Below are 14,778 nucleotides of genomic sequence, written 5' to 3' on the forward strand. Positions count from 1 at the left end.
TATGTTAGTTGGTGAAAATATGGATGAAGTGTTTCCAGAGTCGGCTGTTTTATCAGATGCTGTCCCTGATTGCCCTGACATGGATATTAAGTAATATAATAAGCCAGATTGTTTATACCAAAAATCTGAGGTTTGCAGTAACCAAGGGAAACATTAACACAATAGTCATGCTTCCTAATGCAGCCTGTCAGTCACGATGTGGCTATTTTCTTTCCCAGTTTCTCCCTGCTGTCATTTTCATGCTTGTTGTTTCTTAACGGAACCTCTGTGGAAAAAGTCAAATTTGATGTGGCATTCATAAATTAGAAGAATTATTGTGAAGTAGAAGCATAAAAATGTTATTAATTGAACTGATTCTGTCATAACTGGGTAAAAAAGGATGTAGTATCATCTTAACTGACTAACAAGCCGCTTTAACTCACGATTGTCTTATCGATGTGGTCCTGCAGAGAGTCGATCAGCAGATCTCCCACCGGCTGCCAGGTAGCTTTGGCCTCTTCTGCCCGTGTTAACCGCAGGTCAAGCTGGTCCATGGAGCTCTGCAGGTCCTGGAGTCGCTCCAAGGCTCGCTCCACCTGACTCTGCCAGCCACCCACATGCCCCTTCAGACGCTCCCACCGATCTTTCACCTCCCCAGTCTGCTTGCGGATTGCCCGGGCCAACCCTCTGGCCTTTTCCTCTGGGGTGAGGTCTGCAGGAAAGCCGGGATAAATATTAATTTCACTGAACGTTTAAAGAACAGTGTTTACATATATATATCTGTATACAAAGAAATTCTAAAACAAAAAGTTCCTGCTTTAAGTAGCTTCTTCTTCAATGCTTCAAAACAGCAACAACAGGTCAATAAAGGGTCTAAAAGGTAAATGAAGCAGCAAAATAAACTGAGATGAACAAAAATGCAATGTTCAGACAGACCCCCACATTGCTCCAAGCTGTTGTGGATACGTACACATATACTCTCACATCAACACAATAAGAAGTTTAATATGCTATTCTCAGAGTAAAGAAAACAGCAATCTCAACAACCTAATTTTTGCATCTCATGCTGTTTCCTGCAAACTCTGGACAGCCATTCCCCCTCATCTCCTCTCTCGCATTTCCAGCTGTGAGAGCACATCTCCAGCAGAAAGCCTCCTGCTGCTCACAGCTGCTTTGTGTGAACAGCAACTGTGGAAAAAGACAGGACCAAACTGTCCTGACTTTCTCCTGAAAATTTTCAATGTTCATAATGCATGAACAACTATAACAATATGAGGAATGACAACGTCTACATTGTCTGTTTTCTGTTATTTGTATGTCTTTTTGTTAGGTTTTTTAGAAAAAAAGAGCTACATTTCAACTTTGGAAAACTGACTCAAGTAGAAAAGTGCAAAAATTTAGTAAAAAAAAATGGACAGCAGCTTAAATCAAAGTGTTCAGAAGAGGGAAAAACAGGTGAGAGACAAGGCAGGAAAGATGAGTTGACAGGGTAATTGCTACAGATCCGAGAACGCCGTCAGAGACAAGAGCAGGCAGAAAAGATAACGGCTCCCTAAATACCCATTTAAGCTGCATAGAAAGATGAGCAACTTTTATGAGTTCTAAGGTCTCATCTCCAGTGTAAAGTTTGAAAACCGATCTTTACTTGTTGCACCTCTTTTTTAATCTCCATTTTCCTCAGTCGCCTCCCTGCACACATACAAGTCTGATGAACAGAGGGCACATGTGCAGGTAGGGCATCATGCTGCTGCACAGCATGTTATCTATCTTCTATTATGAAGACGGTGGGATTCAAGCAATAAATCTAATTAATTGAACTGAAAACAAAAAGATGTAGGACAATTACAGCTGTTCATGCTTCATTACAGTGTCACAAATATTCATCTGATTACACAAGAAAAGAATCTGGTCTAAAATCAGATTTTTAACTATTTATTCAATGAGATGATACTTTGATATCCACATCAAAGATCACAGACAACAAGCTTATTGGTCTATACTCTGAAGTCTCGCCACTCCCCAAATCAGCCCCCTTGGGTTGGTTTAATTATTTACACAATAGGGTTTGGTTGGAAGGGAAATGTGCTGACTTAATCAAGACTTCCTAAGAGAGAGGCCAAGACAAAGAGGGAATGCCGAATGAGTCTGTTCATGTTTAATTCTTGACTGCCCTATTGTATAATCATATTATTACTAACTCAGGATTCATTGAGCAGAGTTTCAAGGCTACTTAACCCAACACTGGGGCCAAGGTAGTCTTCACTTTTCATTTGAAGATTATCAGTAAATCTGGCTCTGAATGTAAAAGTGCTTTAACATAGTTTATAAGTTAAACTTGGCAAGAAATTGAGGAAATTTGTGTTTGGTGGATTATTTCTGTTGGAAAACCTGTTTATTTTTCTTAGTGCCACATATGTAAGAAAAATGCATTTGTGGGATGAACAGTAGATTTTAGTATATGGGTTGCACGGTGTTGCTTATTGGATTGGACTATTAAAGTCTCAAGAAACAAGACATACTATCAAATGAATAATTTATTCATTTAAACTGGGGCCTCCATGGCATATGGAAGAAGGATACGCAGCCTAGCACCTTCTTAGCTTGGTGTCACACTACTGTGGGATGCCATGCCATTCTTCTACCAGCATTTGTCGCATGTTAGTCACTGTGGTTATGGTGGTCACTCTGGCACCAACAGCACAGCCAAGCTGATCCCACAAGTGTTCAGAGAGAAGCTCATCTTTAATCATCAGACAAGTTTATGCATTATTAATATTCTGCAAACAGAGCCTGATTTTTTGTGTCTGTGTGGCAAAGACAAAAGAAAACTGGCAGCACGGAGGAGAAAAAGACTTGAACTGATCATGTTATGTTGTTAAAGCCTTCACACCCATGTATTGTCAATGTCTTTTGTCACACAACCTCTGCCCAAAGGACGTAACTCAAAAATGTCCCAAGCACAGCAAAATGTGAAGAAACAAAAGGTGTTTTTGCAGAGAAATCCACTGTCACACACCTAATGGGTTATAAAGTATAAATGAGCTCAATCGCTTCAACAGGAGTCTTTGTAGGTGTTCTTTTTTTATTGTTTTACCTTTTTTTAATATTCTGATTAATATACATCTAACAATTAACCCCTTTAAAATCCTGCTATTTTCACCTAAAATGTGTTTATATGGATTAAAAAACATGGTGTGGACCAACTATTTTACTGGACTTCTACTTTTAGAGTTAACACAACGGAATAAAACAAAAATAGGCAACACCAGTTTTTGTCATTTAAAGAGGAGTATGTCATAGATGCACCATCGGTGATAACACACATTCCGATTAAATCTATAGGCTATGCCAGCTGTAAACTGTATAACATAATGTCTCAGCTATAAAATAAAGCAGTGATCAGTGGAATAAGACTCCCCTTGCTGTACATCTATAAGCTCATACTGCCTCAGTATTATGTGTTTTATTAGATACTGAGTAGACAGCAGATGGATTTCTTTTAAATTCTTGAAGACATTATCGCCTCTTATCATCTCTTTTCTAAGTATTAAATAACTCCTGAGATCACTTTGCATGTTGAGAGTTCCTGGAACTCCCTGTCAAGAGGTACTTGGACTTCCAAGCTATTAGAACAGAGGAAGACTTTTCAATGATAAAACATCTACAAGAACCAGTAATAACTGGCATATTGTCTAGGGTGTACCCTGCCTCTCACCTCAGGGCAGCAGGGGTAGGCTTTTTTTTTATTATGTATATTTAGTGAACATAAACTGATGTTTTTATATGAGGATGGAACCAACCAGTCTTTGGCTGCAGGTTCTTGCGTGGCTCTCCAGGTCCCTCAATGGGTTGGTCAGCGAGAAACATTCTGGCCTGGTCCAAAGTGCTAATGACCAAGTTCTCACGTTCCTTCAGTTCAGAGCACAGTATCTGCAGAAGAAACAGATGGGTTTCAATAGGTATGAAAAAGTTAACACTGTCAAGCTCATAACAGAAATACAGCCAGAAACAGTCATGTTTTTGCAGAGACTGAGGAGAGACTGCATTTCTTTATAAAGTTTTTCTTTTGAAACCATTTTGGAAAGACATAATTAAAGCTTTTCCCCTGCAGGTGTGCACATATTAGACTCTGAACTCCTGTTCGTGTCAGTGCCAGAAGACTCCAAATTAACCTGGTGCTTTTTAAACAGAAATATAAACTAATCAACAAGTTTTGCTTAAATCCTCTGACTTTCATTACTGTGTCATTACACTACTCGTAACTTAACTCACACTCATTATTGACAAAGTGAACAACACTCTCTACTGTTAATTAGGGGATGACCGCAAGATGAACCATTTTTCTGCCCAGTCTTTGCTTATTAAAAGGAAAAACAAGAGGTTGGAGAGACAAAAAAAAAAATAACGTCTCTGCTCAGGGCGCCGCCAGCACGGAGAGCTCTGAGAACATAGTGACAAGTAGACTCAACAGCAGTGTCAAACCAGGCATTTCCTTGAGATCTGTGTGAAATTAGCTGAGCAATGCACAGAATAAAGAAAGTCACTGAAACCTCCAGGAATAATCACGACAGAGTCTGCAGGAAATGCCTCATACATATGTGGCATAGAGAGCAGTTGTGACTGGAATAAAATAAGCACACAGATACACATACAAAAACACAGTTATTTATATGAATTTAGATTCCAGGACCTATAATACAGATAATGAACGTTCCCTAAGCAATTTGAGAAATGTTTGAACCTCGTGTCAAGTCGGCAGCCTCACCATGACGCACAGCAGCTGATGAAAGTACATCGAGCATGGCATGTAACGGAATAATTATTCTTGTTTTAATATACGTGTGACTGACCGCCCCCCGGCACTTCCTTGCCCATTGGAGTGTGTGATTGCTTTATGAACAGGGAATGTAGTTTCAGACGCTGTGAAGCAAGTTGATTAGATGGGACAATCACTTTTAATAAAGTCAGACACTTTTCAGACTCATCAAATAGACAATTGCAGCAAAAAATAGAAAGTCAACACACAACGCTGTCTGAGCTGGCTTCAGTACCATCATGATCTAAAAATAAAGTCCTTACACATTAACACACGTGTGATATTTACGAGTAAAAAAAATATAAAAACTGAAAATGAATAAAAAACAAAAATAACTCCAGTCATTTAACAGAGTAAATTCCTCTTAAAGTTCAGTTTCTAACAGTGGAGTGATGATTTCACACAGCCTCCGGTGGACAAATCTACCGTCATGCTGAAATAGAGCATCCTGCTCAACACAAATTACATCATCCCTGCTAATAAATGGTCTGCTCCGTTCCAATGATTTCCTCCAAATTCACATGTCGGAGACATAATAGGTAGGTAGCTTAGAGTTGGGGACCTTGAGAGATAGAAACCAAATGAGAGGTGATTGAGGAAGAGGAAAAGAGGGGTGAGCAGAGATAAGAAAAGGAGGGTAGGGAGCTTAACTGTGAAGACGACTATCAGCAGGAACCAACATCACCCATTTTTTTTGTCAGTTATTTCAGTAAAACATTTCCATACCAGCTCATATCACTGCAGTTTTGGGACAATATAAAATGAATCCTTTCATGACATAGCAACTAAGGAGGGGAGGGGGCAAAAAGGAGGTATTATTACTGGAAATAAAAGGCACAAGATCAAAGCATCCTGCTATCTTCTAAGAGGGTTGAAACAGTACTGAAAAACCGATTTTTATGGCTAAGACCTGATGGGAGCATGATGTATGTAAATGATGGATGAAGCCAATGTTTAGCCACCTATTTGTGATGGTTTTGTCATTGTTTTTTTTAAAATGGATCGAGGGTGTATACTTATCAGTCACAAAAGCGCCCACGTCCCAAAGAATGCTGTGTTTTACCATGCTTTAATCATGGAACTATAATGTTTTCCCTTTCTGTATTCCTAAGTGTCTTTTTTAATAGCTTTCTTGTTTTCTTTTTAAATATTTTTGGTATATTTTGTTTAATTTTAAATCTATTTTTATGGTACCGCTGGAATTTTAGTGTGCTGCTGGAACATAAAGTTTGCTCACTGATTTCCCTGAGGGAACCTGACCAAAGGGATCAATAAAGTTTTATGTAATCTAATTAACAAAAAACTATTATTTTATAATGAAAATTTAAAACTTGCATCTGAGACCATAAAATGATAACCAGAATTTATTTAGATTACAGATCCAAGTGAGGAAAAGGTAATTTTTCTCAATGCCATCTACAATCAATGAAACTGCTTGTCCCCCTGCTGGCCATTAGGGGGATTGCAGATTTTCTGGATCGGCTTCATATTTTCTACCAGGTCTCAACAACTCCGAACCTGTTAAGCCAGTGTCCTGCAGGTTTTCACTGTGTCCTTACTGCAACACTTGGGTCAAATGAAATAATTCTCCAACAGCTTGTTGTCCAGGGCTGCACCAGCCTCTTAGCAACCCATTATTTGAATCAGGTGTGCTGCAGCAGGGACATATTGAAAACATGCAGAACACTGGCTCAAGAGGTCCAGAGTTGGTGATCCCTTTGGACTCATAGGCACAAATAAACATATAAATCGATTGGCAAATTGTCTCAATATGTGCTCATTATATAGCACTTTCAAAACAACACGGTTGACCAAAGTGCTTCACACCAAATAAAAACAATAATAAAAGAGAATATAAAAACATAAAAAGAGAATATAGAAACAGTAAACAGTGTAAAACGGTAAACAGTAAATATGTATACCCATCAGTCAAAATAAACTGTCAAAATATTCAGTCAAAACCAACATGTCAACCAGTGTTACAAGCCAAAGAGAAAAAATTATACTATAATTTACACATATCAATGACTTTTTAAAAGATATAACTCATTTTGTCAGACCAACAGTGAAAAACTCAAAGTTATTGAAATCATATAAAACAGAGACATATAAAACCACTGACCTAAGAGGGTTGCACCCAAATATTCAAGACATATATTTCAATGCCAAAATGATGATTAGTTCATTATTATTTTATTTTGTTATTCCTTTTTTCTCAATTGACTGATATATTATCAAACAACCCATTCAAATGATTTTCAGAAAAGTCTGTGGCTCTGATCTATTTTGCATTTATATATAAACATGTTTTTTTTTTTTTTTACCCACAAATATCTCAGAAGTAAATTGTAATTAAAAATACCTTTTTTAATGTTAAAGGTAACGTTTTATGCAGCGTTTGTATTCACACAATGCAGCCAACTTCCATTTTAATGATAGTGATTTTGAATACATTTACCTTACTAATATTTACAGCAACTTAAAAAAAACAGAATATAAAGTACATATAGTGTTTTTGGTGAGGCCAGTTTTTAAGCTGTAAAGCTTCACTGATACATTTAAAAATATATAAATAACTATGAGACATGCTGAATTTCCTTTACACAGCTTTGCTTCTTGTCTGTTGCAAAAAATTCTGACAATAGTAAAAAAAAGATAACAAATATGTATCTTTCATTATTAACTAGTTCCAGAAAAACAAACATCAGAAGACTGTAAAATTTGCAACACACCCAGTTCTAAGCAAGCTAGACCCTCTCTATCTGTGATTTAGCTACTGGGTATTTTTGCAGCATGACGCCAACACTAAAGACTCAAACAAATCTTTTTAGCGAAGCCTCAAGCCCATAATATCAGTGCTACACAAGGATACACTTGTACAGGACGCATGGGAGGTAAAGATCACATGTGCAACCTTCATTTTAAGAAAAAAGAAGGGGGGGGGAGACATGTTTCATGCCAAGAAAATTCCTGGTGGCCTTTGAGCGATAAGACAAAGCCTTCTGAGTCAAAGATAAAACAGTACAGGTCTACCCTTCTCTCATCCCTTTGATACGTTTTCAGCTCTAATTTGTTAAAATCAGAAAAAGAGGTGACATTGTCAGTCTTATAATTCTCAAGGCAGTTTTCTTGTAGCTAGGAGTGACCGTGACCTTGGCTAAGAGATTACGTCTGTGTAGCATCGTTTTTGTCCAGGTTTATGTAAGAGAGTGGTGTGTGGCTGCTGCAGCGCCGCAAACTCTTATCGTTACGTGCCCTGTGCTGTGGAGCCAATAAGATAACATCACAACACAGCTACTTTCAGAGCTCTGCCAAACATCGCTCTTCCTGCTCTCAAAACCCTGCTATCTGAACATCCACACAATATCACTGTACCCCCACACCTTCCTCCAGAAAAGACGACCCACAATAAACTTCTTTCAAGACCACAGCAGAAAATGACACAAATTTAAGGAGGCTTCACAACAGGGGATCACTCACTTCCAAAGAAATTAAGACACTCGTGAATTCTTGTTGTTCTCAGCACATAAAAATTAATAGGGCTAAGTATTTTTAGCTGAGGCAAATGTTTGAACTTCTGTTGTCTGAGCCAAATTAGATTTTACAACTATGTACAGTTGCATGAGGAGCTTCAGAGTGATTCAGCCTGAAAATGTAATTGCTCCTTTGTGCCTAACATCCCCTGCTATCTTAAAACAGCTGAAAATGATGGGGATAGGGATTTGAAAAAAAATTCTTTAACATACTCTCCTGGGCTACAGCTTCCAGGATGGACCATTTTAAATAATTTAGGTCCCTATAGATTGTAAAATGCCTGAGGTGGTGACAAAAAAAATAAAAAATAAACCTATGACTGCTCTACAAAAACCAAAGAAGGAGTTATAATGATGAGTATACACCAACTGGCCATAACATCAAAACTCCTGGCTGGTCTTCCTGCCAGTGGACTCTTCTTTGCTAACATGACAGAGTGCAAGTGTCATGCTCAGCCTCCAAACTCATGATCTGATGCCATCTGTGGGAAATAAGCCCAAACTATTTACACCAAACCCCACAACCCACAGAGTGGAAAGGATCTATTGCCAACATCTCAGTAGCAGACACTCCCAAGACTCCTTTAGACTGGTTAGGGCACTCCTCACCATCAAGCAGGTGGTCATAATGTTATCATAATGTAATGCTGACCACTGGGCAGTTATATTTTCCATTCTCCTCAAAGCCCCCTTCTTTTTTTTTTTTTTATTTGGTTTCTTGACTCCAAAGAGATCTATTTTTCCTCTTTAGATACTAAATGCTCCAGTCCATTCACCACCTAATCGTTTGTGGAGCTTCATCTCTCTGCAGTAGGAGATGAACAAGTTGGAAAAACAACCAAAACAGCAAAGTGTTGAATCCCCCAAACCAAAAGAAAAGCTGAGCTGATAAAAACCAGAGTCTGGGGAAAATATTTCACAAAATCGTGAGTCACTGGAGTAATAAATAAATAAATGAAGCTTAAATTATGCAGCATTTCATACTGCAGAAGTGCCCTATTTACATACATAGAAACACTATGATTTGGTTGAATAGCCTGTAGGACTATAGACCGTCATGAGATAAGAACCACAATGCCAAACTGAAAGTGCAAATGAAACTGACAAAAAAAAAAACAATTAAAATCTAGCCACAGAGACAACTGTAAGTTTGATAAAGATTCTTGTTTTTCAAAAGACCAGCAGAGAACTTTAATCACTTTAATCAGTCTCCTGTAAGATCTCTGGATTTAGGTCCAAATTCCAACCAATCATATGAGCGCAGAGATCTGGATGAATCTGCAGCAGATTTTAGACTTTTTCCTTCCAAAAGTGCAATTATATGCTAATAAAAGACATTAAAAGTACAAAGAAAACAAGCCAGGTTTTCAAGTGAATAACATATTTATTATTGCTTTTATTCACTTAGACATTTGAAGGAGCTTTAGAAAGAACCAGAACAGACTCTTCTAATAACATGGACAAGCAGCCAACTGTTGCTGAAGGATAGGAGTCGTTAAAAATGCCCACAAGCCTTTCTCACTGCCTGATCTATAAGCTATTAACTTAATATAAGAGACTGATTAGTTTAATCAGCTGCTGACAAAGGCCTTTTACTGGATAATTGAATGTGCAATTAATAAATGCTATTATGGCCATTTCTGTAGAGAAAAACACAGGCACAGATCAATGCCCCACACAGCAAGAAGCCCCTGCTGTGAGACAATATCTCCGCTCCCTCCCTCTTTCATTTTTTTTATGCCATGTCCACATGTTGCCCAGATAATGGCAGACTTGATTGCATCAGCTGTCTCTGAAACTAAATAGGTTGAAAATAAATAAAAGGGGGGAAAATGCACACCTCAATTAACCTCTTTTCTCACATCTAAATCACTTCCCATCATCTTTTCATCTAATTGTGCTCTAGTTTGCTGCTCCCTGTCTGTCACTCCTCTCTCTGCCCAGGCTGCTGCACTCAGATTTTTCCCTCCTCTGATTCTTTAATAACACCAATATCCGTTGCTCTCCGCTGGGCTAAGTGGCTTAGCCTTTTTCTTTTATCCCTCCAAGCCTCCCAAAATAAAAAAGAAGAAAAGATCACTTAGCCTCTATAAGCCTTCCTTACCTCACTGATAGTGATTTCCATACATTTATGCATACCCCCCCTTCTGATACAAGAGTGGGTGTATTGCTGAATGACTGTGTGTATTTGGAGCACAGTGGGCTTGGAAGTGTGCCTGTCAGTGTAAGCAAGTAATAGAGCATGACTTGTTCAAAGCCAGAGCTTTTTTGTTCGGCACAGCCCTCTTCATCCTTCTCAGGGTCAGCAAGACCTCAAGGCCAATCTACTAGGCATACAGACAAGAGGGGAGTGAGGAAAAACTAAAGCGGACAAAATGAAAAAAGATGCTTCGCTTTCAACTTCACCATTTCATTATGTCCAGTTTCAGCATTCTCAAAGCTGAAGATGAGATGAACGCAAAGAGGGGATGAAACAAGAGGTAAAGAGAAAGGATGGGCATATCGAAAAAGGACGAAAAATGAAGAAGAGACCAAGAAAGAATGAAAGAAAACATGATAAACAAGATGAAAAAAGGTAATAAGAAAAGGAAGGTGAAAGTGGAGATGCAAGAAGATTGCATTTTATGGCTAGTGGGTGTTTTCTGACCTATTCTTTATATAACAAAGCTCTGATCTGCAGATGCTTTGGGAAAAGGCAATAAATGGGACTCAATGTTATCTCACACTTACAAGGACCAGTGTTTATTGGGCTGGACTATGGTTTGTTGTATAAAGTTATCTAAAGTAACCCTAACCCATAAAGCAGAATATCACATTCTTGCCACATACAAATGTACACACGGAGTGCATCTCCTCTCATAAACTGGACTTAGTTTAATTGGTATGAACTATATTCACATGGTCTGACCTTGCTCTAGTTACCATATAGCATAAATACAGATATAGCCACAATCCTGAAGTGTGTTTTGAGTGATCCATTCTGCTTCTGGATAATGACTTGTAATTGAATCATTAGGAGATTTAACTTAGCATGCATTACAGCAGCGAAAATATTGATTGTCTGCTGCTGGAAGAACAGACTCCATCTCTGTGGGAGATCAGTTATCTGTCTTTCTTGATACTTTCCTTTTCAAATGAGAATGCATCAAGAGCATTGATCTGATGTCAATTCATTTGCTCTTAATTTTTTGGCTTGAGATGATCTTTAGAATTGCTTTTATCTCTTAGGGATTTTCTACATCTGCAGTTTTTCTTTAATTCACCCATCTTCATTTCCACTCCTGTTCCATCCCCTGAAGTATATTGTATTTGATCTTTATAAATCAAGATCTCTTTTTTAACTTGTGTGGAGACTTTTATGGGATAAACTTTGTGCTACTGGGGAGCGAATCTGAATTATTTATATTTAAATATGAATTGTTCAATTTGAACCTGAACACGCCTGTTTGAATAATTGCTTTAAAAAAATTGAATCCAGATTACCATATTTGATATTGATTTTTTTTATTATTGTAGTAAAGTTGAAACTTTTGTATTTGAAACATTTGTTTCCCTAATTAATTTTTGTAGTTCAGTTTCAGTTCTCTCCATTCAAATTCAGATCTGAAATACAAATTCTTTTATTAGCACGGTTGGAAGGAAAAAGTCTAAAATCTGAATATGGTAGACTTTTAAGTCACTTTGTATTTAATACTAATTAAAAGGAAATTAGAATATTATCAAATGTTTTAATGCTCGTCTGGTTGGTAGAATTTTAAAAGTGTATACTCAACTTTAAAAAATATGAAAAGCATCTGCATAAAGACTCCTTCCTTTGGTCATTGCATTTGTTATGTACTGCTTAAGTTCATGCATCCCAAAGTGTGTCAGTTGATCCATATAAATATCTTTATTCTCAAGGTGTTTAGAGGAACAAAATCATAGAGGGATGAACAGTGTGCTGAGAGATGCATTTTGATGTCAACAGTGGTGAATAACAGACTGGCTGTAAACCGCCAACATTGGGTGAGTAATTTATCTAAAAGCAATGGCACTCCACAATATCTAGTGCCTACAATACATAATACAGTGGGGAATACAGCATGGCTTTTAAAGGTGGGAATGGGTCAAAACATCTAAGTTATCAAACGATAAACTATAAGAATAAATGATTTATAGCTGTGTAATAATAATTCAAATAATAAAAAAGTAATTTATTATTAAATTTAAAAAAAAGTGTAAATGTAATGTTGATTTAGCTCTCGCCAGTCCTATGCCTGATAACATCAGAGGGATTTCACTTAGGTCCCGTTAAGTCTTCAGCATGGCAACAACCTTCTTGGCCACATCAGGCAGCTAATTTCTGTGTTTACCTTCTGTCACATGCAATTTGTGCCTGTTGAGGCAAAAACAAGCACTTCTACTTAACCATGAAGGATTTCCCTCTTAGATTCCACTGCTTTTCTTTTGGGCGGTCAGTAATGGCTTTAAAAACTCAATATTAGATGAATCCCAAAAGATTTGTGCTCATTAAAAATAAAAACTTGTGAAAATGACAGGAGTTTTGTTTGATGAAGCATACTCAGTCATCCAGTAAGCAAACCCACTTAGGGGTTTTTGCTTAGCTTGGATAAATGGGGATACTGCATATGTACAAAAACTCCCACAAAATTTCATAAACCAAGAAAAATAACAATAATAATAATATGAAAGATAGAGAAACTTAACTGAGTCAACAGTCGTTTTTATTACTGTACAATGTTGAGATTATGGTTAAAAATTGCTAAAACATCTACAAAAGTAAAATACTTAAAGAAAACCAAATTGCTTAAAAAAAACAAACTAATCTTTTTAGACACTTTAAGAATGAGAGATGAGGGCAGATGGCTCTTACACAAGTGCTGCAGGAACATTGCCTGCAGCCATCTATACGCACCGTGCAATGGTTCTGCTGCTGCAGCAAGGTGGGCACATCTCCTCCAATGGGCATCTGCTTGGCCAGCTCCTCATCCTTCATGCAGATCCACCTCCACAGCTCCTCAAGGAGGCCCAGAAGACGGGACCAACGCTCTGCACTCGCCTCCAGATGGGCTCTGCCAACATGAGTAACTGACTTCAATTTATCCACTTCGATATTACTGTATAGCTATCTAATTTGAACATCTGTATCACCTTTTATACTTTCACATGCACACATTATCTTACTCTCATTCAGTTTTGCTAATTAATAAACTATCAATTTAATGCAGATATCTATGATTGGATATCTGTACTGTAGTTTGATCAATAGAATTGGCACATAGTGAAAGCTGGTGCTTTAAACTTAGGCAAAGTTTGTAAAATTCTTATAGCTGCTAACCAAATCAACAATGGCTTCTCAATGTTATATGTGGAAGAGAACATGTTTGGCTGCTAATTCTGGGTGGTAGCAAGCAATACGTGTTGAAAAGCAATTTTGTTTTCCTCCTCACCAAAGGACTAATGTACCTGAACACTGTGCCTCCTATTCCTACTCATCAAGCTAGCCTTAATTACACATGTACTGCAATTAGAGTAAAATTGGTTGTATAATAATCACACAATATCCCACCTCCTACACATGCAGTTCATTTTTTTCCCTCGCTCATCTTTCTGTGCAACACATCTAGCTCATTATGTTTGTACTGATTCACCTTTACTCAGTCTGATTTTTCAAAACTTTAAACCATTTTCATTGCAAAACATCTGTCAGTGGTTTTATTTAATTTGCCCTGATTCATCTTTAGACCCTCTAACCTTTCCCCAATGCCAGTCTAGCTTTGCCATGAGGCTGTGCTGCTTTCCTCTACCCTACCTTCCCGCAATGGTTTTTGAACATCTCCATCTGGCCATGTCATCTCCACTTTTACCTCGACTTTCTTCACTGTCAACACTTCTGCATATCACCAATCTCCTTTATTTATGCCAAGGTTGTGGCTGACACGGTATTTGTGTCCTCAGAAGTTTATGTGCCACTGAGCTGGCTCTCTGATCCTTTTAGGAGCAGTATTTCATCCCTGTGCTCCATAGAGGACACAGGAACTGCTGTGCAGATTTGAGAGAATATTGTATGTTCATGTTTTCAGTGAATCTAAGATACTCAAGTATGTTTCAGTATGAATAAGACAAGGCTGTCTTTTCATGAGCTACAAGCAGTGACATAACAAGTAAAATGCTCCATGATTTGAGTGAAGAATAGAGTATTGATAAGAGAGTGTAGTGACCTTGGTTTGAGCTTAACTCTGGAAATGTGTGATGTGTTTTTGCTGAAAATCTGACCTTTAACACAGACTCTGGCTTCTTTTAGACTGGATTCAGTGAAATCTTGTGATTGATTTGTATTGCACAATCGCAACAACAAACACTAAGATATAGTTAGGGGGTCAAGTTCACTGTTTCCTTTATGTATGCTCACTAGTACAATAAAAAGCCACCTGAGCTAAATCAGTCATA

The 14,778-nt window shown here is 37.8% G+C and overlaps 1 protein-coding gene across 7 annotated transcripts in view; it reads right to left on the reverse strand.

The window, feature by feature from the left end:
- The window catches only part of utrn (utrophin), a 177,903-nt gene that overhangs the window by 59,564 nt on the left and 103,561 nt on the right, over positions 1-14,778 (reverse strand). For all 7 annotated transcript variants that reach the window (XM_041976219.1, XM_041976217.1, XM_041976218.1 and 4 more), the window contains 3 exons: positions 13,244-13,400; positions 3,780-3,909; positions 423-691 (listed from right to left, as the gene is read on the reverse strand). In XM_041976219.1, the coding sequence (XP_041832153.1) occupies positions 423-691; positions 3,780-3,909; positions 13,244-13,400 (556 nt within the window). The remainder of the gene's footprint in view (positions 1-422; positions 692-3,779; positions 3,910-13,243; positions 13,401-14,778) is intronic.

Source organism: Melanotaenia boesemani, chromosome 22, assembly GCF_017639745.1.
Source record: "Melanotaenia boesemani isolate fMelBoe1 chromosome 22, fMelBoe1.pri, whole genome shotgun sequence".
Lineage (NCBI taxonomy): Eukaryota > Metazoa > Chordata > Actinopteri > Atheriniformes > Melanotaeniidae > Melanotaenia > Melanotaenia boesemani.